Source organism: Protopterus annectens, chromosome 5.part1, assembly GCF_019279795.1.
Source record: "Protopterus annectens isolate FY-2018-M chromosome 5.part1, PAN1.0, whole genome shotgun sequence".
Classification (NCBI taxonomy): domain Eukaryota; kingdom Metazoa; phylum Chordata; order Ceratodontiformes; family Protopteridae; genus Protopterus; species Protopterus annectens.
Window position 1 is genome coordinate 393,979,415 of NC_056736.1, and position 24,350 is coordinate 394,003,764.

Sequence of the window (24,350 nt, forward strand, 5' to 3'; positions counted from 1 at the left end):
TAATCGGTTGGTCTAGTCATAAGCAGCTCCGCCCCATGTGCTTGTCATTCCAACTTTCTAATTACATGCTGGAGCCTTGATTTCAAAGGAAATCTAGCTCCAGACATGACTATCTTTTCACAACACACAACTTTAGTATTAAAACCTTCCAAATAATTTCTTATCCCACTTGGCTAGTTGTTTGAATATCTGATTCTGTGTGGCTAATCGTGGCTGTAGTTTATTGTTTCATGTAGCACACTGTAGACTGGATTCTGTTTTGTTGATTATATTCATTTATATTTGTTGAACGTGTTAGTCTCACTAGGCAATGGCCTCTTTTCAGGGAAGAGCTGCAGTGGTATGCATATTATCGAATTAACTTCCTTCTTCTCTGTCTTAAAACAAAATTTAGAAATTTCTGTTTTCATTTTTTTTCTGTTATGGAAGACGGGATTGAGATTGCTACAATATGCATAAATGCCATGTTTTGTAGACAGGGCCAACATAGTCCTTGTTAATAGATGATTTTACACACAAATTTTGATATTCAGATACCACTTTAGTGGAAGTATTGTAATTATTTAAAGGTGTGGGTATTCTATAACAGTCAGTAGTTGAACTATGTAAGTACTTAAGTATGTCCACATTTCCTCCCAGGATTCAGCAGTCCCATATTATGCAGTGGTGTTCTAGAAAGTGTACTTGGAAATGCACCCTAACAAAAAGACACCAAGCTGATTACCAATAAAGGTTAACACCTGTTTGTAAAAAAAATGTGAGGGATGTAATAAAATAAAGTCTGAGCATGTTCTCTGGAACAGAGCTGTCTGGTGTAATTCAGTAACTGGGGCAGCAATGATTTTATAGCTGCTTTTATTTATTTACTTGTTACCGATACAAAACTAAGTAAAATAGGGCACAAGCAGAGCAAGGGACCACAATGTTATGCAGGAATCGTTCTTTCTTCACAAAATTTAAGCTGCTGAAGCACAATTAAAGCCGTTTATTGAACAAATTAAAATCACAGCCAGATAAGCGCTTTCATCTCTGCTAATTCAGAGACTTCTTCAGATAACAGATAAAGATAATTACCTGCTTAAACATAAAAAATACAGCTTATGTCATCAGTACAACACCCCTATTAATGATAAAGCATGCCCACCAGCACACTTAATTCATTACAAACCTTTAAAAGCTTTGTATAACTATAAATGTAAAACGTTAAAAAATACATATATAAAATGTTATAATAAATTAAAATTTAAAAATAGTATAATATATATCATAAAGCCAAGGATAATAAATATTTAAAATAAATAGTATACAGTATGTAGCATAAATATCATGTCTTCTTCTCTTTTGGCTGTTCCTGTTAGGCGTCGCCACAGCGGATCATCTGTTTCCATTTCTTCCTGTCCTCTGCGTAATGCTCTGTCACACCAACCACCTGCATGTCCTCTCTCATCACATCCATAAACCTTATCTTAGGCCTTCCTCTTACTTGGCAGCTCCATCCTTAGCATCCTTTTCCCAATATACCCAGCATCCCTACTCAGCTCATGTCCAAATCAACGCAATCTCGCCTCTCTGACTTTGTCTGCAAACCGTCCAACCTGAGCTGACCCTCTAATATACTGATTCCTAATCCTGTCCATCCTTGCCACATCCAGTGCAAGTCTTAACATCTTTAACTCTGCCACTTCCAGCTCTGACTCCTGCCTTTTTGTTAGTGTCACCGTCTCCAACCCATACAACATAGCTGGTCTCACTACCCTCTTGCAGACCTTCCCTTTCACTCTTATTGGTACCCATCTGTCACAAATCACTCCTGACACTCTTCTCCATCCATTCCACCCTGCCTGTACTCTCTTCTTCACATCTCTTCCACACTCACCATTACTCTGAACTGTTGATCCCAAGTACTTACACCTTCGCCAACTCTACTCCCTGAATCCTCACCATTCCTCTATCCTTCCTCTCATTCACACACATATTCTGTCTTAGTCCTGCTGACCTTCATTCCTCTCCTCTCTAGAGCATATCTCCACCTCTCCAGGGTCTCCTCAACCTGGTCCCTACTCTCACTACAGATCACAATGTCATCTGCAAACATCATAGTCCATGGGGCCTCCTGTCTGATCTCGTCTGTCAACCTGTCCATCACCATTGCAAATAAGAAAGGGCTCAGAGCTGATCCTTGATGTAATCCCACCTCCACCTTAAACACATCTGTCACTCCCACTACAGATTTCATCACTGTCACACTACCCTCGTACATATCCTCTACCACTCTTACATACTTCTCTGCCACTCCTGACTTCCTCATACAATACTACAACTCCTCTCTAGGCACCCTGTCATATGCTTTCTCCAAGTCCACAAAGACACAGTGCAACTTCTTCTGACCTTCTCTATATTTCCTCCATCAACACTCTCAGAGCAAACATCACATCTGTAGTGCACTTTCCCGGCATTAAACCATACTGCTGATCACTAATCATCACTTTCCTTTGTAACCCAGCTTCCACTACTCTTTCCCATAACTTCAAGCTGTGACGATCAGTTTTATCCCTCTGTAGTTACTACAGCTCTGCACATCACCTTTATTCTTAAAAATAGGTACCAAATCACTTTTTCTCCACTCCTCAGGCATCCTCTCACTTTCCAAGATTTCATTAAACAATCTGGTTAAAAACTCCACTGCCATTTCTCCTAAGCACCTCCATGCTTCCACTGATATGTCATCTGAACCAACAGCCTTTCCATTCTTCATCCTCCTCATAGCTGTCTGTACTTCCTCCTTGCTAATCTGTTTCACTTTCTGATTCACTATCCCCACATCATCCAACCTTCTCTCTCTCATTCTCTTCATTCATCAGCCCCTCAAAGTACTCTTTCCATCTGCTCAACACACTTGCTTGTGAGTACATTTCCCTCTCTATTCTTTATCACCCTTACCTGCTGCACATCTTTCCCAGCTTTGTCCCTCTGTCTAGCCAGTCGGTATAGGTCCTTTTCTCCCTCTTTAGTGTCCACCCTTTCATAGAACTCTCCATATACCTGATCCTTAGCCACCTATCTCTTTGCCATACTCCTCATCTCCTTATACTCCTGTCTACTTTCTTCTCTCTGACAGTACCACTTCTTCTTCGCCAACCTCTTCCTCTGTATACTCTCCTGTACTTCCTCATTCCACCACCAGGTCTCCAGCAATGTGGTAACTCTTCATTGTCCCCCAGTGCCTGTTTTAACTCTTCCCTGAACTCCACCTCACAATCACCCTTTTTCAGCCTCCACCATTTGATCCTTGGCACTGCTCTCACACTTGTCCTCCTCTTCTTGATCACCAACGTCATCCTACAGACCACCATTCTATGCTGCCTAACTACACTTTCCCCTGTCACCACTTTACAGTCTCTAATCTCCTTCAGACTGGCCCTCCTGCATAGGATATAATCCACCTGTGTGCATCTTCCTCCACTCTTGTACATCACCTTATGCTCCTCCCTCTTCTTAAAATATGTATTCACCACAGCCATGTCCATCCTTTTCGCAAAATCCACTACCATCTGACCTTCTGCATTCCTCTCCTTAACACCATACCTGCCCATCACTTCCTCATCCCCTCTGTTCCCTTCACCAACATGCCCATTGAAATCTGCTCAGTCACCACTCTCTCACCCTTAGGTACACTCACCACCACTTCATCCAATTCACTCCAAAATTTTTCTTTCTCATCCATCGCTCACCCAACTTGCGGAGCACATGTAGTAACAACATTCATCATTACACCATCAGTTTCCCGCTTCATAAACATCACTCTATCAGACACACTTTTCACTTCCAAAACAGTCTTGGCATACTGTTTCTTCAGGATAACCCCTACCCCATTTCTCCACCCATTCACACCATGATAGAACAATTTGAACCCACCTCCTATACACCTGGCCTTACTCCCCTTCCATCTGGTCTCTTGCACACACACTATATCAACCTTCCTTCTCTCCATCATATCAGCTTGCTCTCTCCCTATACCAGTCATACTGCCAACATTCAAAGTTCCTACCCTCACTACTACACTCCTAACCTTCCTCCTCTCTTTCTGCTTTCAGGCATGCCTTCCCCCTCTTCTTCTCCTTCAACCAACAGTAGTCCAATTTCCACCAGCACCCTGTTGGCTAACAGTACTGGTGGCGCAGTTCTTAACCCGGGCCGCAACCGATCCAGTATGGAAATCTGTATTGTTGTCCGCATATGTTATTTGGCAGAGGTTTTACACCAATGCCCTTCCTGATATAACCCTCCCCATTTATCCGGGCTTGGGACCAGCATGAAGAAATGCACTGGCTTGTGCATCCCCAGTGGCTGGGTTAGCATAAATATCATGTAAAAACACTTAGTAAAATTAATTCATATTTTCAATGCTTTCAGCTTTAGAAAGCAAGACAATGAGAATGCATTATTTAACCCTGGCCACTGTGTGACATTAGTCCTCAATTGCAATAAAGCCTCGTGTTTTTCCAAAATAAGTGCCCATGGACCATTTCTTATGTGCGGGATAAGGGTCTCAATGATAATAAATTTAAAACCATGGTCAACATATTCAAGGCAATGATTCGCTAGCACATTGTTTACATTTTTATTCCTTATGTCCCTAAGGCGTTCGTATATATGGTTCCTGAATTTTCTTTCTGTCGTGCCTATATAAAAACAAGGACACTTTGAACAGAGGGCACAGTATACCACACTAGTTTCTAAAATGGTCTTCAAACATTTATCCTTTCTATAAACAATATAGGGTTTCTGTCCAACAAGTTCCCTTAAATGTTCTTCGTGTTTCACTCTTGCAGTCATTACATTTGGGGTAATCTGCTGTCAGGTTGCCATCAAGTCGGCCTGAATTCCAAAGTCTCGGGTCCTGTGTCGGTTGCTGTCTCCTCTTCCATGACGTCAGATCGTTAGGGGTATAAAACATGCAGCCGACGCCATTTTCTTCAGGCCGACTCCTGAAATATTCGAATTTGAGTTTCAGAACCGAACTCTTCACTAAAGCTAAGTACCCCAATGGGGAAACTTTTTTCTTGCTCCATACCGATATCCAAAAAAATTAATAATTGTATTACCTGTGGGAAGCAAATACGTAATAAGGATTTCCATTTATACTGTATTCCTTGCCTAGGCCCTGATCACAATGTGCCTGGCTGTCGGTTTTGTGCTAGATTTAACCAACGCACTATTAAGCGTCGGTATATTTTTGCCTCAAAGTATTTTGGAAACAGATTTAACTACCAAGAAATGTCGTCGGTTAGTAATCTGACTACCGGAGTACATAACAAATGCAAAGAAAAGGACAGAGAGAGACAGTCGAGGTCCAAAACCGACGACGAAGCTTCTCTTAAGCCAGTCGTCGGTTCGCCGGTACTCAGTGAGACGCTTTCGCAGCCCCTGATACCCACTACTTTTGAGTTGCAGACCCCTACCTACACCCATGTGGAGTCCGGCATGCGAGATACTCAAAGTATTGGACCCATGGATGTCTCTCCCTCAGATGGGTCCGGAGCTGTTGAGCAGGCACCGGCTTCTGAGGGTGTATTCAGGCCTCAACATCTGTATATCAAATCGACAACAGCTGCAAAGCCAAAGACAAAAGTAACTTCTAAAACTAAAAAAATGACGCATGAGCCACGTGCACAGGCCTATATGCCTACAAACAGATGATCAAAATGGCTGAAGACCTTATTACCTTGTTCAGGGGTTCCCATCCCCCTCCAGATAAGAGGCCTAGGCAAGACACTGATTATGAATCTTCAGATCAGGTCTCTATTTCTTCTGATTCCTCTTCTGATCAGGAATTATCTATACCTCCCTATGAGGATTCTGATGCAGAGGAGTCTATACCATCTGCATCACCTCCTGAGGATTATTCATTTGAAGAAACCTTGCATACTTTGAGGGAGCATTTTCATTGGGAGAGTCAAGATTTCTCAGAATCAAAAAAGAGGCTCAGGGATTTCCTTCTTCTCCCTCAGCACAGGCCTTTAGCCATGCCCCGTTTTAGACATTGTGGATGATGTGTTTTCGGAGTCACACTTGACCCCTGACTCCTTACCTCCGGCTCCCAGCAAGCCTGACAGATATTACAGGGTCCCTGACTCTCATAAATTTTTGTTTAGAAACCCTGCTGCTGATCCTGAAACTATTTCACAGGGTCCAAAGGGAGTTAAGGCCTCAACAGCAAAAAAATCCTACCCCCTCTGACAGAGATTCAAGGTCACTGGACAGATGGGGAAAATGGTGTATACATCTGCAACCTTGGCAGTTAGGGCCTTAAACTGTCAATTTCATATGCTCAAGTATCAACAACATGTTATGGGATTGCTGAAACAGAAAATTATGTTGATTTCTGAATGTGCATAAAATAAAGAATTGCAGGAATTATTGCATGCAGCTGAACAGGTTGGAAAGCATACTTTGCAATGTGGTTTTGATTCCTTAAAGGCCTCCTGCAGGGCCACAGTTACTGGATCTGTGATTAGGAGGCATGCCTGGCTGAAGGAACAAAATTTGCCTGATCATGTTAAAGCTAAATTGCTAGATGCACCTTTACAGCATGATACTCTGTTTGGTATTAAGGCAGAAGAGGTTTTAAAGAAAATGGAAGACAAAGCTAAGTCTATGCAAACTGTAAAAGACTTCTTACAAGTGCAGCCACCAAGATTCAGTAGACACTGGCCTACAAAAAAATGGTCCTTTCCTGTGTCAGACAGAGCTCAAAGGGACAAATCCAGATACCCTAAGGGTTCCAGACAGCAGGCACAAGATTCATACAGGTCAAAGCAATGGGGAGCTTCATGGGGTGCTTCTACCTCCAAATCTGGAGGAGATAAAGCACAAACCTACAGAAAACAGTCACAATGACTTCCCTCTGCCTACACCAAGCACTTATCTTTTGGCAGCACCCTTAGGGGGGAAATTAGCACTTTTTGCTCAAAATTGTCAGTTAATAACCCAGGACAAGTGGGTGCTAAACATAGTATCACAGGGATACAGATTCCATTTCCATACTCTGCCAATGGCAAACGGTTGGCCAGATCTGCCAAAAAAACAATGGGCAGAGGCACAGAAACAGGTTACGTCCCTCATGGATATGGGGGCCATTCAGCCAGTACTAGAACAGGAAAAAGAACAAGGTTTTTACTCAAGACTGTTCTTGGTACCCAGAAAGGACAAGCCCTGGCAGCCAATACTGGATTTATCGATTTTGAACACATACCTGGACATTCCAAAATTCAAAATGCTGACTTTGCAACAGTTTCTGCCCATGCTGGGCAAGAATGCTTGGCTGGTGACATTAGACCTAAAAGAGGCATACCTGCATGTCCCAATAAGACAATCGTGCAGAAGATACCTCAGGTTCAAGGCTGGCTTAATACATTACCAATTCCCTGCACTGCCCTTTGGCATATCTACTGCACCCAGGGTCTTTACAAAGTGCCTGGCACCAGTAATTGCATTTTGCAGACAAAGAAGTATACAAATATATCCTTACTTGGACGACTGTCTCATACAAGCAGAGAACAAGGACATTCTTCTTCAACACCTGGCATTTGTGAAAAAGCTTCTAACATGCCAAGGGTACACAATAAACGAAAAGAAATCACAACTGGTACCCTCTCAAAAGATAACATTCCTGGGTGCAAGCTTGAATACAACTGCCCAGATGGCTTACCTCATGTCAGACAAGCAAAAGCAACTGACTACTTACTTCAAACTGATGGCAACAAAAACCCAGTTATCTGCAAGACAAATTCTGCAGGCTTTGGGTTTCATGGCATCCTGCATCCTACTGATTCCATATGCAAGACTGCATATGAGGAAACTTCAATGGTACCTAAAAAGTTTATGGAGTCAACATTATCACAGTCTGGAAACAATGATTCCTCTCATTCCCTGCCTACAACAGGAGTTTCTATGGTGGGCAAAGGCATGTTACCAAAAATGGGACAGGCCTTCACTCTACCCCCTGCCAGCCAAATCTTAACAACAGATGCATCAGATTATGCCTGGGGGGCCCATATGGCAGGAAGATGCATTCAGGACATATGGACCCCAAAACAAATGCATTTACATATCAACCAGAAAGAGATACTAGCTGTTCAAAATGCCCTAACAGCCTTCAAGGACTTGCTTCATCCAGGACACCTACTGATAAAGATGGACAACACCACGGTCATGTGGTATATAGACAAGCAGGGGAGCACACACTCATACCCCCTTTGCAGATTAGCCATGGCACTGTGGGACACAGCTTTGACTTACCAAATACATCTTCAAGCTCAATTCCTGCCAGGAAAGCAAAATACTCTGGCAGATGATTTAAGCAGAAACCTTATGGATCCTCATGAGTTGGAACTAGATCCACAAGTCTTCAGCATGATAACAAAGAAATGGGGGAGCCCAGACATAGATCTATTTGCCTCTCCTCAAAATTATCAGTTGAAAAGATTCTGCACAAGGTCTTATCATAGACGAGCATGGAAAGTGGACGCCCTATCCTTCAGTTGGAAAAACCTATCAGTTTACGCCTTTCCTCCTGTGCCTCTTCTTCCCAAGTTCCTCCTAAAGGTCAGACAAGAGAAACCAAAGATGATACTAATTGCCCCGGACTGGCCCCGCCAATACTGGTACCCAATCCTAAGGAACTTGTCTCAATACCCAGCTTGGACGTTACCTCAAAGACCTCAACTACTGTCCCAGCAAAACAATCAGATCCTGCACAATCAACTCCAGACACTGAACCTGGCAGCATTGCTGATCATGTAGTTATGCAAATAACACCTCTCAATAAAGCTGTGATGGATGTCATTTTGGAAGCCAGAAGGCCTAGTACTAGAAAATCTTATGCTGATAAATGGAAGAGATTCTGTGCTTGGAATCAAGCACAAGGAACTTATACAGCAGAACCAAATATTCCTCAGATATTACAATACTTGACTGAGATGCTTGACAAAGGCCTATCTTTCTCATCAATTAAAATCCATGCCTCTGCTATTTCAGCTCATTACAATACAGAGCCACCAATCTTTTCTCATCCTTTACTAAAGCAGTATCTTAGAGGAGCCAAAATTTTAAGGCCTCCTAGAAGATCACCAATACCTGCATGGGACCTCAATTATGTGTTGGAAAAGCTCACCCTGCCTCCATTTGAACCAGCTCCTACCGCTGATATAAAGTTCTTATCATGGAAAACAGCTCTGCTACTAGCAATTACTTCAGCAAGAAGAGTTTCAGAGCTACAGGCCCTCATGACTGTGGAGCCTTTTATCATATTTTACCCAGACAGGGTTTCTCTGAGAACAAATCCTACATTTATGCCTAAGGTGGTTTCCAGTGCGGCTCTTAACCAAACTATTCATCTACCAAACTTTTATCCAAATCCGCAGAACAAGGGGGAGAGAATTCTGCATTTCTTGGACTTACACAGACAGCTAAGATTCTACTTGAGCAGGACTAAAGTTCTAAGAAAAACTGAGCAATTACTAGTGACATATGCTGCAGGATCAGAAGGAAAGGCTATTTCAAAGCAGACTATTTCAAAGTGGATAAGCCACTGCATTTGTTTCTGCTACTTACACCATGGTAAACCTGTGCCCAAGGGCATTAGGTCTCATTCCACCAGAGCTGCAGCTACTTCAGCAGCCTTTCTCAGAGGAGTACCAACCAAAGACATTCTAGAGGCTGCTACTTGGAGTTCTGTGCACACCTTTAAAAAGCATTATCATTTGACTCTCTACTCTAAGTCCAGGGCAGGCTTTGCCACTGCAGTTCTGCAGGACCTTATAGCCGCACCTAATGCTGTTTAGCTCCAGCCTCCCAACCATAGCTTTGGGATTCTACTCAAATGTAATGACTGCAACAGTGAAACACGAAGAACATAGTACAGTTGTGTACACTTACTATAAATGTAGATGTTCGAGTGTATTCACTGTTGCAGTCCAGGTTACCCTCCCGCCATCCCTCTTTCATTGTGGAGTTTATCTTTCCTTCTCTATCTTCTACAACCTATGTGGTGTATTTGCTTGTAAATGAAGGTAAAGTTTATATTGATGCATGTATATATACACACATATATATATATATATATATATATATATATATATATATATATATATATATTTTGCTACCTTTTTGGAGGCACCTGACATCTGGGGCAAGAAAAACTAAAGAAAATGGCGTCTGCTGCATGTTTTATACCTCTGACGACCTGACGTCATGGAAGAGGAGACAGCAACCAACGCAGGGCCCAAGACTTTGGAATTCAGGCTGATTGAGGGCAACCTGCCAGCAGATTACCCCAAATGTAATGACTGCAACAGTGAATACACTCAAACATCTACATTTATGGTAAGTGTACACAACTGTACTATCCTTGTTATTCACAATTACCAACCAGTTCTTAGACAATATATCAGCTATGTTCCTAACTATTAAATGTAGTCACAAATGCAGTATTAAAATTACGCTGTACTTTAGACTCTACACAATACCGGAACTACCACAAAATATTGTGTATTTTCAACATTACTGTTCAAGACAATACCTTCAATACAGTCTCCTGTTTTTTGATTCAGGATAGGCAGAAAATACCCCCTTTCATGCTTATTGATTACTTGTAACATAACCTCATTCACAAGATTAAATGGATAACCCCTACCAATAAACATATCTTTTAACCTGTCACATTCGTCCAAAAAACTGTTAAAATATTTGACCATACATGCAGCCCTTACAAACTGCCCTTTGACCACAGCTCTTTTTTGTTTGTAGGGGTGGGGAGCTTTCTTAGTGTACGTAGCTGTTCGAGAAAATGGATTTCCTAAAAATTTCTGGTTTGAATATTTTCTGTTCCCTATCTTTCATCAGTCTAATATTCAAATGTGAGATCTCATCAAAGCCAATAGAGTGGGTAAACCTCAAAAAACTTGTCAAGTCATTCACATGATCTAAAAATTCAGGAATCATTTCAGTAGGCCCTGTCCAAAAAATAAAAACATCATCCAAAAACCGCACATAACATTTGCAAAATGAGAAATAAGGTGAATTTAGTAGAAATTTGTTTTCCCATTGGAGCATTACCACATTTGCGTATAACCCCCACATGCTGAACCCTTTGACACACCCACCAATTGTAAATTTATGCTATATACTGTATGCTATTTATTTTGAATATTTATTATCCTTGGCTTTATGATATATGTTATACTATTTTTAAATTTAAATTTATTATAATATTTTATTTTTTAACATTTTACATTTATAGTTATATGAAGCTGTTAAAGGTTTGTAATGAAGTAAGTGTGCTGGTGGGTGTGTTTTATCATTAATTAGGGGTGTTGTACTCATGACATAAGCTGTGTTTTTTAAATTTAAGCAGGTCATTATCTGTTATCTGAAGAAGTCTCTGAATTAGCAGAGACGAAAGCGCTTATCTGACTGTGATTTTAATTTGTTCAATAAACGGCTTTAATCGTGCTTCAGCAGCTTAAATTTTATGAAGAAAGAACGATTCCTGCATAACATTGTGGTCCCTTGCTCTGCTTGTGCCCTATTTTTACTTATTTGTGACTTTTCGTTTATCTGGACATAGACAAAACTGTTATCAAGAGTATTTACTTATTTAACTCTTTTTGTTGCAGAGTGGACAAATGTCAAAGCCAGAAATACATTCCTTACAGAACAAGGTCATCCATAAAGAGGAAAACAGCCCAGTGACAAAAGTAAGATGTGTTTTTAAATGAAACTCTGCAGGGATTTTTCTCAAAAGATTTATATAATTTTACTGTTACTTTCCATTTTTTTAGTGAATGCACCTATATTTTAGAGGATCCTATGGTTGTGTGCTGTTTATTAGTATTATTTTGGTGCATTGCAATACAGTCTGTAATTCCTTTGCTTATCTAATTTGTATATGATCATCATCACTTTTATTTTCCCAGTAATATACTTCCCCTGGTCTTTATTTTAGTGATTCTGGGTTGATTTATTGAATGAAACATTATACATGGCATTTCTGCTTGGACTACAGTAATCAAAAAATGCACTTGATTAGAACAGAATCGGCAGTATTAGTGTGTGTGTGTGTGTGTGTGTGTGTGTGTGTGTGTGTTTGGTGAGGTGCAAACTCTTCATTCCACCCAAGCAGAAAAATGCACTCACCTTTACTCCCTAACTTTTACAGTTAGATTTGAGGTCTCTGCAACTTTGGGGAAAAGTGTAAAATTTACCTCCACAGCAATAGTTTAATAATTTTTTGATGACATGCTCTAACCAATCATATTGTCTTTGATTTGGTGACCTATTTACATTTTAGTGAGTGAGAGTGTGTGTGTATATGTGTATATGTATGTGTGACCTATCTACTGAAATTAAAAGTAGAAGTGATACTGGAAACTCTGTAGCACCCAAGCAGATCAGATGACTCTGTTGTGGAACTGAAAAGGTGTTATCTAGTTTTAGGTAGTAGTATTTATTAATGAGTAGTTGCTGTTCACCATGTGGTTGTAAGCATGCCTTTAACCTCTTAGTGCAACAATTCTGGACAAAGATCAAAACAGTGGTGGAAATTAGCCCAAAATGAGGGACATATTTTAAATATTGCTCTTGTAAACTTAAAAAGTTACTATAATAACAACATTTACATTAATACACATTTTCTGAAGACTATGAAGTCTGAAACTCAAATGTCAGCTGTTATTTTATGTCCTTAATCCTCAATGACTTGCCATAATACCACACATTTTATGAGGAGCACTTAAAAAAAATGTGAAGCCAAAAGTTGGACATTTTGTAAAATTCCAGACAGTTGAGAGGTATAGTTGAAAGAACAAATGATTAAAAAGATATATTAAATCTGTTGTGGGAGTACATTACATCTTTATGTTACTTATGCTTTATTTATTGGCAAATGTACTATTTTTATTTTCTGTTTGCTCCAGTTTGGCTATTAGAAATGCATGGTTAAGTGAACTGAGGTGTTACATGATGGTGCAGACATTATGCATTTGCTGCTTGAATTCTTCTAAGAAAAAATTCACCTTCCAATGTTGTTAACCTTATCACAAAGTTATTTTTCATCCTGTAATACGATATTGATGTTATTTATTGCTCAGAAAGTCTTCAGCACCTTTCCTGATTAATAAAAGGGAATGGATTCAAACCATGAAATAAGCTGAGCATAATACAGAGTTGTACAGAAAATTAATCTGGTACAACCAGTACAAAATAATGTATACATAAACATACTAGTATAAGATGCAACCAGAAAACAAGTTAAAACAGTAGTACTTTATATAGAGTGCAACTTCACATCCCCATGCAGCAGATAAGGCATCATGCTTCTGGAAAGACAGACGTGCATTTTAACTGTAATTTCATAAGGGATTTGTCTAGGGCTTCCAGTGATGTCTTGTAGATACTACTTGTTTAGGCTACTTTTGAGGCAGCACATTACTTGATGGCTGCCTTAAATCTACATATTGATGCTACTAATAAATGTGGGTTTTAAAGCAACTATACTGTGCCAATCAAAGTATAGGCCTACAAACAGCAAGTGATTTTGAGATAGTGTGGGACAATAAAGAGATAAGAGGGAAGTAGATGAGGCTGACATGTCCTGCTGTAGATTTCGAAAATAAGTCTTATAGCTATGGTGGAGTTGTGCATTTTCTTGTACATTTTGAATATACATGTGGAAGTTAGTATCACACTCCTTTGAATATTTGGAAGTCATGCAGCTTTGTGAAATGTGAGACAGTAATCATTTGTGAGGACATTACACATAAACCTAGAGTTTCTTAATTCCATTCTTATTTTTTTCTCAAGTATTTTTATTGAATTTTAAAATGAATACAACAGATTATAATATGAATTAGCAACATGCATTACGATAAATTCATTCAGAAAACTTAATAACAATAAACCAACAAAATAAAACTATTTACATAGGTGTCTAACCATGTAAGTTGCTTTGCAATCTTCATATAACAGTCTTAGGTCATAATGTGTTATAGTCTATTTTCTCCAATATTTCCACTGCTTTTAGAAAATAAACCTGTCAAGAAAGCCACGGCTAGACCACAAACGATATGTTAGTTGCTTTTAATCCACTGTACACTTTCGTTCAACTCTCTGGCTGAACTTCTTCAGACTAATAAAAAGTTAACTAAAACTATTCCATTTAAAAGAATACAAAATAAAGTCACATGTTTCAAAAACACCTATGACAATGTACTAAACTCACAGTAGTCAACACAATAATTAACACGTAGCCGCCCCTTACAAACATTCATTGCATACCTAACAGCAGTAAGTGGGCGGGGCAACTAAATCACACTTGCATATATTTAAAAAATGGCCTTATTAAAATAGGCATTTAAAATCTTGGTTAAATATATCAAGCATGGATGAATACTTTGATTAAAATCGTCAAAAATGTATCAGGCACTAGTAGCATAAATCCCTTAATTGGATACATCTAAAAATGTATTGGGCACAGATGGAAGAAATGTGGTGCCTAGTGACATTTCAAAAGGACAGAACACATAAAAGGTTGCGATGTCATTATATTAAACATGTTGAAATGCATTTTAATAAATCTACATCTTAGACTTGACCCCATCAGTCCTATTCAAGACTGAATAAATGCAATTACCTTGATATAACTTCTTTTTGAAAGAAATTTCTTAAGGAATTTCGTAAGGCAGCTAGGGCCAGAAGGTAAAAAGCATTCAATCCAAACCTCCATCAGTTAACGTATTCGCGGGTCTGTTTTCACGAAACTCCACCCTATACAGCCCGCTCGTAACTGAGTAGGCATGCTGTATTGGCAGCTGACTTCACAAACATCAACAACAATCCCGGCACTACTCTTCACACTAAAACAGTTGCACCATGTATCCGTAAACAGAATGAGCTGACACTAACAACTAAAGATAGTGGTGGTAAATACATCCACTGACAGAAAACGACAACACTAATACTAATGATGTCTCTAAATAACTGCAATGGACTGGGTAATATTGGATGGAGGCTTCAGTTGAGACAGTGGGGTTGGTAAAAAAAAAAAGGACCCAAACCACTGTCCATATCTATAGAAGCATATAGCGGGCGTAATGAAATATTCATACAAAGCCCATTCACTCAAATAAATTTTCAATTAATTTGCATTGAAGTTAATACAAGGAGAAAAATAAAAAATACATAATAAGTAACTAATCGATCAAAATCATTAAATAGATTTATGGCCCCAACACATAATTTAAAAGAAGGACATGTAACTGTCCCTCAGGAATAACAAGCCACAAGCATGCAAAAGTATACAAAACCACCGACGTACTACAAGCTCACGAGGTGTAAGGATAACATATATAGAACATTATGGAGCTAAGTTGTATGATTAAATTATAATATATATTATAAATATAAGCTGATTGAGTTCGTATTCGAATACGATTAAAAAGTTACACAGATGTTTGCTTTATTGGATAAGTTATCTTCCCAAACTTTTCAGTTTTAGGATACATTTGATCGAACAAGCATCATTCAACCCTGGATATTTATAGGCATCAAGCTTGATTTGCCAAAGCTATTTTTTGTTTATTTCCACTACTTTTAATCAAACATTGTAGTATGATGTGATTCTTAGAGCTGTCATCTTGACAGTAGCCATTTCCATTTACGAAACCATTAATACTATGTTCTTGAATTCTTTAAATGTAGGAGAAGTCTCACTTCTCTAATTCTTGGTGATTATCTAGCAGGCAATAGTTAATAAGGTCTGTAAAAGTGAGTATTTTTGTCTAGGAGCGCATTTTGGTATAGCAAAGTTAAAATCAATAATTTAGTTAGCTGAAATGTGTCATTGAACACAATCTGTAAAAAATAATTCAGTTTGTCCCAACATGTTCTGAGTAAAATACAGTCATAAAACATGTTGGCAGTCTGCTTTCAAGATTAATTTACATCTCCAACAACCATTACCCTGACCAAACATCAGTTCCTTTTTATGACGTGTAATATAAATTATGTCAATAAATTTCCAAGAGAACAGCTTTCATTGTAAGGAGAGGAAAGTTTGTTTTGAGGAAATTAGCATCTGTTTTTTTTGTCACTTTCATTGGGAGGTTGCTTATTAATTGATTTATATTAATCCCCAAATTTTTCTTTATGATATACTTTTATATCTTTAATTAATTTGTGTATTTTGGACAAATAAACTTTTCCTTGTACAGATTGATTACCTATAATAATCACATTACAATAATCATAAGATCTATAAACGTTGGAACATTTTACCTCATTAAAGACTGCATGATCTCTAAATTGTTTATAATATAATGCTTAAATCTTGCATTATTAACCACATTTCATTTTGTATATTATATTTATTCATGATATGATTCATAGAAAGGACATTTCCATCGTCCATCATATACCAATATATTAATTTTTTTTCTCTAAGCATTTTCATTTTGAAAATGTCAAAAGTGATAATATTGTTCTGTGTATAGACAATAGGGCACAACAAAAATGATCAGACCTTAATATCTGGATGTTTATGTAAAAAGCTTCTAAATGTGGTTAATGTAACGGTTATATATTTTTTTGCATATATGTTTATTCTTATTCTCTGAGATATAATGTCTTACCATCCATTGAAAGTTATTAGGCAGAATTTTTGTATATTGTAACAATGAAGATCGACTTTATTCTTAAAAATATGTTCATGAAATTACTTCCATCTAGATGAATAGGAATTATTTAACCATAAAGCTATTGCTTTAATAGTAGACAATAGAGCATACATTTCAATGTCTGGAAGACTAATTCCACGTGCTTCACAATCATCTAAATGATAGTTTAATGCTATTCTTGGTTTGTTGGGGTACCATACAAAATTTAACATTATTTTATTGAATTGATGTATAGTAAGTTTAGAGGGGGGAAGAGAAAAGGTCTATATAAAATACAATATATGTGGGAAAATAATTGTTTTAGTTGAGAAAAATCTGAGTGTAATTCCAAGAATGGGGGAGGGTTAACTAAAGAAAACACCCATAATAACAAGACTAAAGCTTCATTAGTTAATAATTTTCACATTTCAGGAATTATGTTGTCACTTCCAGGGAACTTAACTTGTTAATTTGTGTTTTAAGCTCTCACATTGTAATTAGCTTATCTGATAGCTTTATTTGATCTTCTAACAATTTATAATGAATGTGTTTTCTGAGGAAGGATTTTATTACATTTTGTGGATCTGTGTCTGAACTCTGTGAGTTAATTGAATTAAAATGTTTCCTAAATGCTTCTAAATTTCTTTCTAAATACAAAACATTCTTCCTAGTACCTGGAATATAGAGTTCTTTTATTTGGGTAAATTTAATAATTTTTATTATGTTTGCTAAACTGTGTTGGTTCTTAGGATTCATAGTATAGGAATTTAATTTAATCTTTTCTAAATTAATCATAGTTTTATGATGCAAAGTTTCTGTGTTTTTTTTTGTTTGTCATCAAGTTCTTTTATTAAAGCAGTATTACCTGTTTGGATCTCTAACTTTAACATATCCATCTTTGTTTGTAAATCCAACAAGTCCTTATTCCATTGTTTTTTCTTATTAATGTACCAAGTTAGCACTTTACCATACATATATGCCTTTAGAGAGTCCCACACATAAGTTTCTGAAATATCATCACTAAGATTTATATTTAATTCCTTGAAGTCTTTTAAATCAGTTATATATGACCGTATCCTCTTGATAGTTACTTACTGTTTTATATTCACTTTCAAATCAAATGTGATTGTGTTATGGTCAAGTAAAGGACATGTAATTACTTTATCTAATTTTTTAATTATCTCTATCTTGAAATGTATACTGTATTAGTTCTGGATTGGGTATCATAACAATGCGAATAGTGTATAAAAAGTAGTGAGTTTGGGTCAGCATATCCATTTATATTTTTAATACCAATTATATCAATAAAGTCAGCTAATGCCTTTGAAGAAACTGACTTTCTACATGTATTATTTGTATTTGTATAATTCAAAATACAATTAAAGTCACCTGCCAGTATTAAACTCCCTTTAGAATGTTGTATAATGATGCTTAATTGCTTTAACACCTAACCCAGGTATCCAGTACAGATTAACCAAAGTATAAATCTTTCCATTTATTTTCACAGTAACCAAACATTCCAGTATTATCATAATATGCATTTATGACCTTGGGCGTGTGAACTAATTAACACTGAATAGTTGATGGAGCTTATTCTGTTTATATCATCATGTAAAAAATGTGTTTCCGGTAGGGGGGTGGAGACAATCTGTGAATTAAACATTTTAAGATATTTGAATAAGCTTCCCCTCTTAGAGCTGTTATTTATTTTATTTATTTATTTTATTTTACATTTGTTGACCAGGCTAGTCTAACTGGATATATGTCCATTTTCAGTAGAGGTCCGGGGAGATGATGTTGTTTGTCTTTCGGCTTTTCCCGGTTACGGGTCGCCACAGCGGAACCCCGGTCCGCTAATGATTGGCAGTAGATTTTCATGAATGCCAAGGTGCCAGCTCGACATTCAACCTTCAACGAAGGCATGCCCATTTACGCATGTCTTTTGAACGCCCACCCAACTGTGTGGAGGACATGCAAACTCCACACAGAAGGCACTCCCCACACTCCAGCCGAGAATCGAACGGGAGAACCTCTTGCTGTGAGGCAACAACGCTACCGCTGCACCACCACGGATTATATGAGAGTTTTAAAGGTACTGTCAAATACCTCTCTGTTTTGATTCACATAAAATGGCTGTCCTTGTGAGGTCAGCTGTTTAACAGACATCTGTTTAACATGGAGCTGTAATACTAATTGTAGTAAGTAAGATCTCTGTTGGATATTTTCCTCTCTTTCCCATATTGGAAGTTTTTCCCTATATTGCTGTCAGTTTGCAAAGTGCTGTGCTGTTCTGGATTTATGGAACTGCATCTGGAGATAAGCTCCAATAAAGAAAAAATAGCAACATTCATACAATGGATAGTAGGATCAGAGATGCAAATTGTTACATATAGTATTGTACTGTACAATAAATAGTAAGACCAGGGCTGGAAATAGTTACATATAGCATTGTACTGAGGTTATTAACAAGTTTAAAGAAAGAAAGAAGTAGATGTTTGTAGGGATATATCTATATAGTTGATAGCTTGCTAAGTGAGTGTATACTGTTGGTAGCTTGCTAAGTGAGTTTATACTGTGCAGAGCTTTCCTGTAAAGACTAAATCAAGACAGATTTCAGTAGCTTACAGATTATATTTTCTGAGGTTCATGAAGGAAGGTAAACTGAAAACAGCAGTAGTGAGATAAGCATGCAGTGAACATAGGAGGATATGAATTATTCTGGTTTAGTGCAAGAGCATATTTAGTGCAAGAGCATAGCCAGTGAGAATTAAGGTAAAAGTTAAGTTGCTTTTTGAAAAGTAGTGTTGAGGGGAGAGTTGAGAGTTCACTAGTAAGCAAGTTCCAAGTTTTCCCCACGGTGTTGGAAAACCGTGAGTCTCCTGCCTTATTGTTGGATTTATGAATGACTACTAGTGACTTTGTTGCAGAGCATAGGGTTGTAAGATTTTTGTAGGGGGTGATAAGGCTAGTGAGTATTGGAGTATTGCTAGGATGATGAAGGATCTTGTGGGCAATAATAAGTTGTTGAAACTGAAGCTGATTATAAAGTTCCAGCCAACCTAGCTGTTTTAGATTGTGATAATAGTGGGTTTGAAATGGGGAGCCTGCGGCAAATCTGGCAATATTGTTATAGGAGGTTGCCAGTTTGTTGAAGTTAGTTTTAGATAGATTGGTATAAATGGGTGAGGCATAGAGGAGGGTGGAGATAAGATGGGTGTGAGCAATAGTAGTTCTAGCTGTTGGAGTAAGGAAGGGTTTAATCCTATAGAGGGAGCCTAGTTTTCTATTTACTGTTTTTATTGTAGAGTTAATGTGTGTGTCAAAGTTAAGGTTGTGGTCAATTGCAACTCCTAAGAGTTTTGTGGTTGTGACAGGAGATATGACTGTACCATTAATTGAAGAAATTGTGAAATTTATTGGGGGTGACTTTTGTGTTGGAGTGAAGAGTAATAGTTTTGGTTTTTTGGGGTTCAGGAGAAGGCAGCACTGTAGGAACCAGTTTTCCACTTTATTAAATACTTTTTGGGTAAGGGAGTGGAGTTCAGGTCCAAAAGTAGCAGAACATATCAATGTCGAGTCATCTGCATATTGTATGCAGGTAGCTTGGGGAATATTTTCATTAAAATTGTTGATAAATCTTGAGAATAGGAGAGGGCTGAGAATAGATCCTTGAGGGACGCCAAAGGTAACGGGGATTTTTGTTGTCCCAGAGTACAGCCTGTTGCCTACTTTCTAGGTAGGACTTAAACCAAAGTAGTGCTTGTGTGTCAAGGGTGAGGGATTTAAGTAAGTTTAAAAGTAGCTGATGGTTAACCATGTTGAAGGCTTTTGAGAGGTCAATAAACAGTGCTGAGGTAAGATTATTGTTATTACAATTGTTGTTGATACAGTCAGAGAAGGATAAGGGGACTATGGTGGTGCTATGGAATGGTCTAAACCCGTGCTGACAGCTAGCTAGTAAATTATTTTGGAGTAGATGATCTAGTAGTTGTCTGTGGATGCATTTTTCCATGATTTTTGCTAATGGAGAGAGTAAGGCTATTGGACGATAGTTTGAGAGTTCTGTTGAGTTACCACCCTTGTGTATTGGGATAATATGAGAAATTTTTCCAGATAGAAGGGATGGTTCCTTCTGTAATGGTTCTGTTAATTAGGATGGAAATGGGATATGCTATAACTTTGGCAGCTAGTTGCAGATATTCAGCTGGAAGATGATCAGCTGAGGGGGTGCATGGTTTGAGTTTATGAAGTAGGGTGCAGATGAGGGATTTTGGGACAGGTTGTAAATGAAATGAGGGAGGTAAGCTAGTTGTGGTGGAAGGCAGGTTTGTGCTGACAGGGGGTAGGGAATTAGCTAGAGATTGAACAGCTTCGGTAAAGAAAGTATTAAAGGCATTTGCAATGAGTTTGGGATTGTCATGGGTGGTGCCAGATGGGGTTGGTGTTTTGGAGTGTCCTGGATGGAGAAGTCTATTGATTCCTGTCCAGAACATTTGAGATTTATTTTGGTGAGTAATCTGAAGTTGAGAGTAGAAGTTTTTTTTGTCAAGAAGTATTAATCTTTTAGTAGCATTTCTCATCTGTCTAAATGTTTGATGGTCTGTTGCGTTTTTTGAAGATCTCCATTTGGCCCAGATTTTGTTTCTCTGTAGGATTTTGTGCTTAGTGTCTTTTGATAGCCATGGAGCAGTTTTAGTCTTATTTCTGATTGCGCTAATAGGGGCATGGTAGTCCAGGATTTGTAGGAATTTGGTGTTGAAGTATAATACTGCTTCCTCTAGTTGGAGGTGTTATAGGGGTGTCCAGTTACATGCTTTAAGTTCAGTTTGGAAGCTTTCTAGGTTAAAATTTCTGTTAGTCTGGGTAGTTCTATATAAGGTTGGGTTGGGAATATTGATCTTTTGCCTAATTATATAGGTCAGTGAGTGATCACTGATGTCATCAGGAAGCGCACCTGCTTTATATGCAAGGGGATGACTATTTATCAGAATCCAGTCTAAGGTGCTTTCCTTATTATTAAATTTATGGATTCTGGTAGTTGTGGTAATAGTTTGGGAGAAACCATATAGGTTGATGTGAATGGTAGGGTTGGCTGAAGTACAGTTGTTCCAATCTATATTAAAGTCGCCCAGGACTATGATTTCTTGAGGGAAGGAAGTAGAAAACCAGCTAAGGATATTTTCGAGGGTGCTACTGTTATTACCAGGAGGAGGGTAGGAGCATATTATGTAGATGGATTTGGAGGCATTGATCTGGAGTTCAGAAATAAGAATTTCAGCATTACTGGATAAAGGTAGATGTGCATCTACTGAAGTAACTATTAACCCTGATTTGTACAGTATTGCTACCCCTCCACCCTTTTTGGTTTTGCGGTCTAATCTCAAGATGTATCCTGGTGGGGTGATTTCATTGTCTAGGGTTGTCGGTTTGAGCCAAGTTTCTGTTAGGCATAGGATATCGAATGAATGAACTTCTAAGAGAGCATGAAGGCTGGCAATTTTATTGTTTAAGCTCTGTATGGTAAGATGGGCTATATAGAGTGAGTTCTCATGGGGGTGGATGAAGTGCAGGGATGTGATCTAAGGGGGACTGTGGTGTTTTTGTTGTTAGGGCCAGGGTTGGGGTGTATGTCACCATGTAGCACCAGGTGTTGTTTAAGTCTGTGTGTGAGCTGAAGGAATTTACGGAGTATGTTAGATGTTTTTCTAGCTTGGAGATGGGTAATGTGGGATAGTGGGTTATTTAAACCATTAACATTTATAAAAATACAACTTCATACATGTATTGCTATTAGAAGTGTAATTATCATGCATACCTTTTACTGTATCAAAAAGCATATATATTATTAGAGAAAATTACTTGTAAATTTCCTTTAAAATGTGATATTGATTGACACCCAAACGTAGACATTTAAACATAACATTATTAAACAATAAATTAACAAAGAATCAAGGTAAGCAATGAAGTATAAAACCTCACCCTTGAATAGCATTACTATCCAAGTGTTTCCTGTAAAGCAGGGGTGTCCAACCTTTTGGCTTGCCGGCGCCACATTGAGTGAACAGAAATTGTCTTGGGGCCGCATATAAAATATATCATATAGTTGACTCTTTTGCTGCTGTGGGGTGACCAAAGTCGACCTCCTGGCTGTACTGTAGGTGCATTCGAACAATGAATAAATGTAATAAATGCCTAATATTTGCCTTAAAATTCTAATTCTCATTCTGATTCTAATTCTTAATCTAATAGTTAACTCTAACATCGTAGTTAATATAAATATATATATATTTTTTTATTTTACAAATAAGCAGGTACGGAACCCTTCCTAGGTATATAAAGGCACACACTAGCCTACAGCCGAACATCTGTACATATTAGTAATCAATATCTCTAAACTCTTGTAGCATGCTTTACTATAGCAATAACCCACGCCTGGGTGTGGGTAATGCTAAATTTACCCACGGTTGGCGTGGTTTGGTCCCGAGGCCGAGGACCAAACAAAGCCAACCGTGGGTAAATTTAGCATTACCCACACCCAGAAGTGGTTATTGCTATTATCATGACATTATTTAAGAAAAGAAACTATTACTTTTCTTAAATAATGGCATAGTATAATGCCTGTTTACTGCCCTTCCGCAGATGTCTGGCATCAGCGGCAGTTCTGATGTACTGCGGCGCCTGCGCAGTACATCAGAGCTGTGAGCAAAAGCAACAGAAAGCAAGATCTCCGTTGCTTTTTTAGTGTCTCGCTATGTTAAATGAGTTTAACATAGCGAGACAGTTTAAAATAAGCAACGGACATCTCCGTTGCTTATTTTAAAACTGTCTCGCTATGTTAAACTCATTTAACATAGCGACACTAAAAAGCAACGGAGATCTTGCTTTCTCCGTTGCTTTTAAACACTGCCTCGCTATGTTAAATGGGTTTAACATAGCGAGACAGCTTTAAAATAAGCAACGGAGATCTCCGTTGCTTATTTTAGTTGTCTCGCCATGTTAAACCCATTTAACATAGCGAGACAGTGTTAAAAGCAGTTATACTAATGGAAAAAGTCCGGGCGACGGACCTTTTCCATTAGTATAACTCGATTTACAACGGGCACGCTGGCCAATCAGCGTGCACGTTTTGGGGGGATCATGGTATAATATGGAATCCATCTCACCTGTGTATTCCCCACAATTTTATTTACACAGAATGACATCTTTAAGTTGACAAACTTCCCAGTTGTGGTATCTGTCAAGTCAGGGAATTTATGAGCAAAAGCGATGCATTAAAATAGGAAAGAATCCATATACTTATGGCAGTTCAAACTCACCCTTGCATTTCCCTGCAAAAAGCAACTGGTGACCCCCCCTCCACCTCCAGTAGCCAAGGTACCATAGTAACCAGTATTACACAGAAAAATGTGTTGCAACTAACAACCAACACACAATTCAGCATGAGATGCTGACATATCTCCATCACACAAAACTTCAATATAATCCTATAAACCAGTTCTTTAGTCTTTCTCCACCCCCAAGCTGCATCCACAAGAGACACATTAAAAAGTACTATATTAGCTTTAATTATTTATCAAATTAACTGAAATAGGGCAACAGTATTTAACAATATACTAATCATATAAAAATTCACTGTCC

General features: G+C 38.2%; 1 protein-coding gene across 3 annotated transcripts in view; it reads left to right on the top strand.

Moving 5' to 3' along the window:
• REPS2 (RALBP1 associated Eps domain containing 2) overlaps positions 1-24,350 on the top strand; it is a 2,057,440-nt gene that overhangs the window by 1,917,643 nt on the left and 115,447 nt on the right. For all 3 annotated transcript variants that reach the window (XM_044073054.1, XM_044073053.1, XM_044073052.1), the window contains one exon: positions 11,679-11,759. In XM_044073054.1, the coding sequence (XP_043928989.1) occupies positions 11,679-11,759 (81 nt within the window). The remainder of the gene's footprint in view (positions 1-11,678; positions 11,760-24,350) is intronic.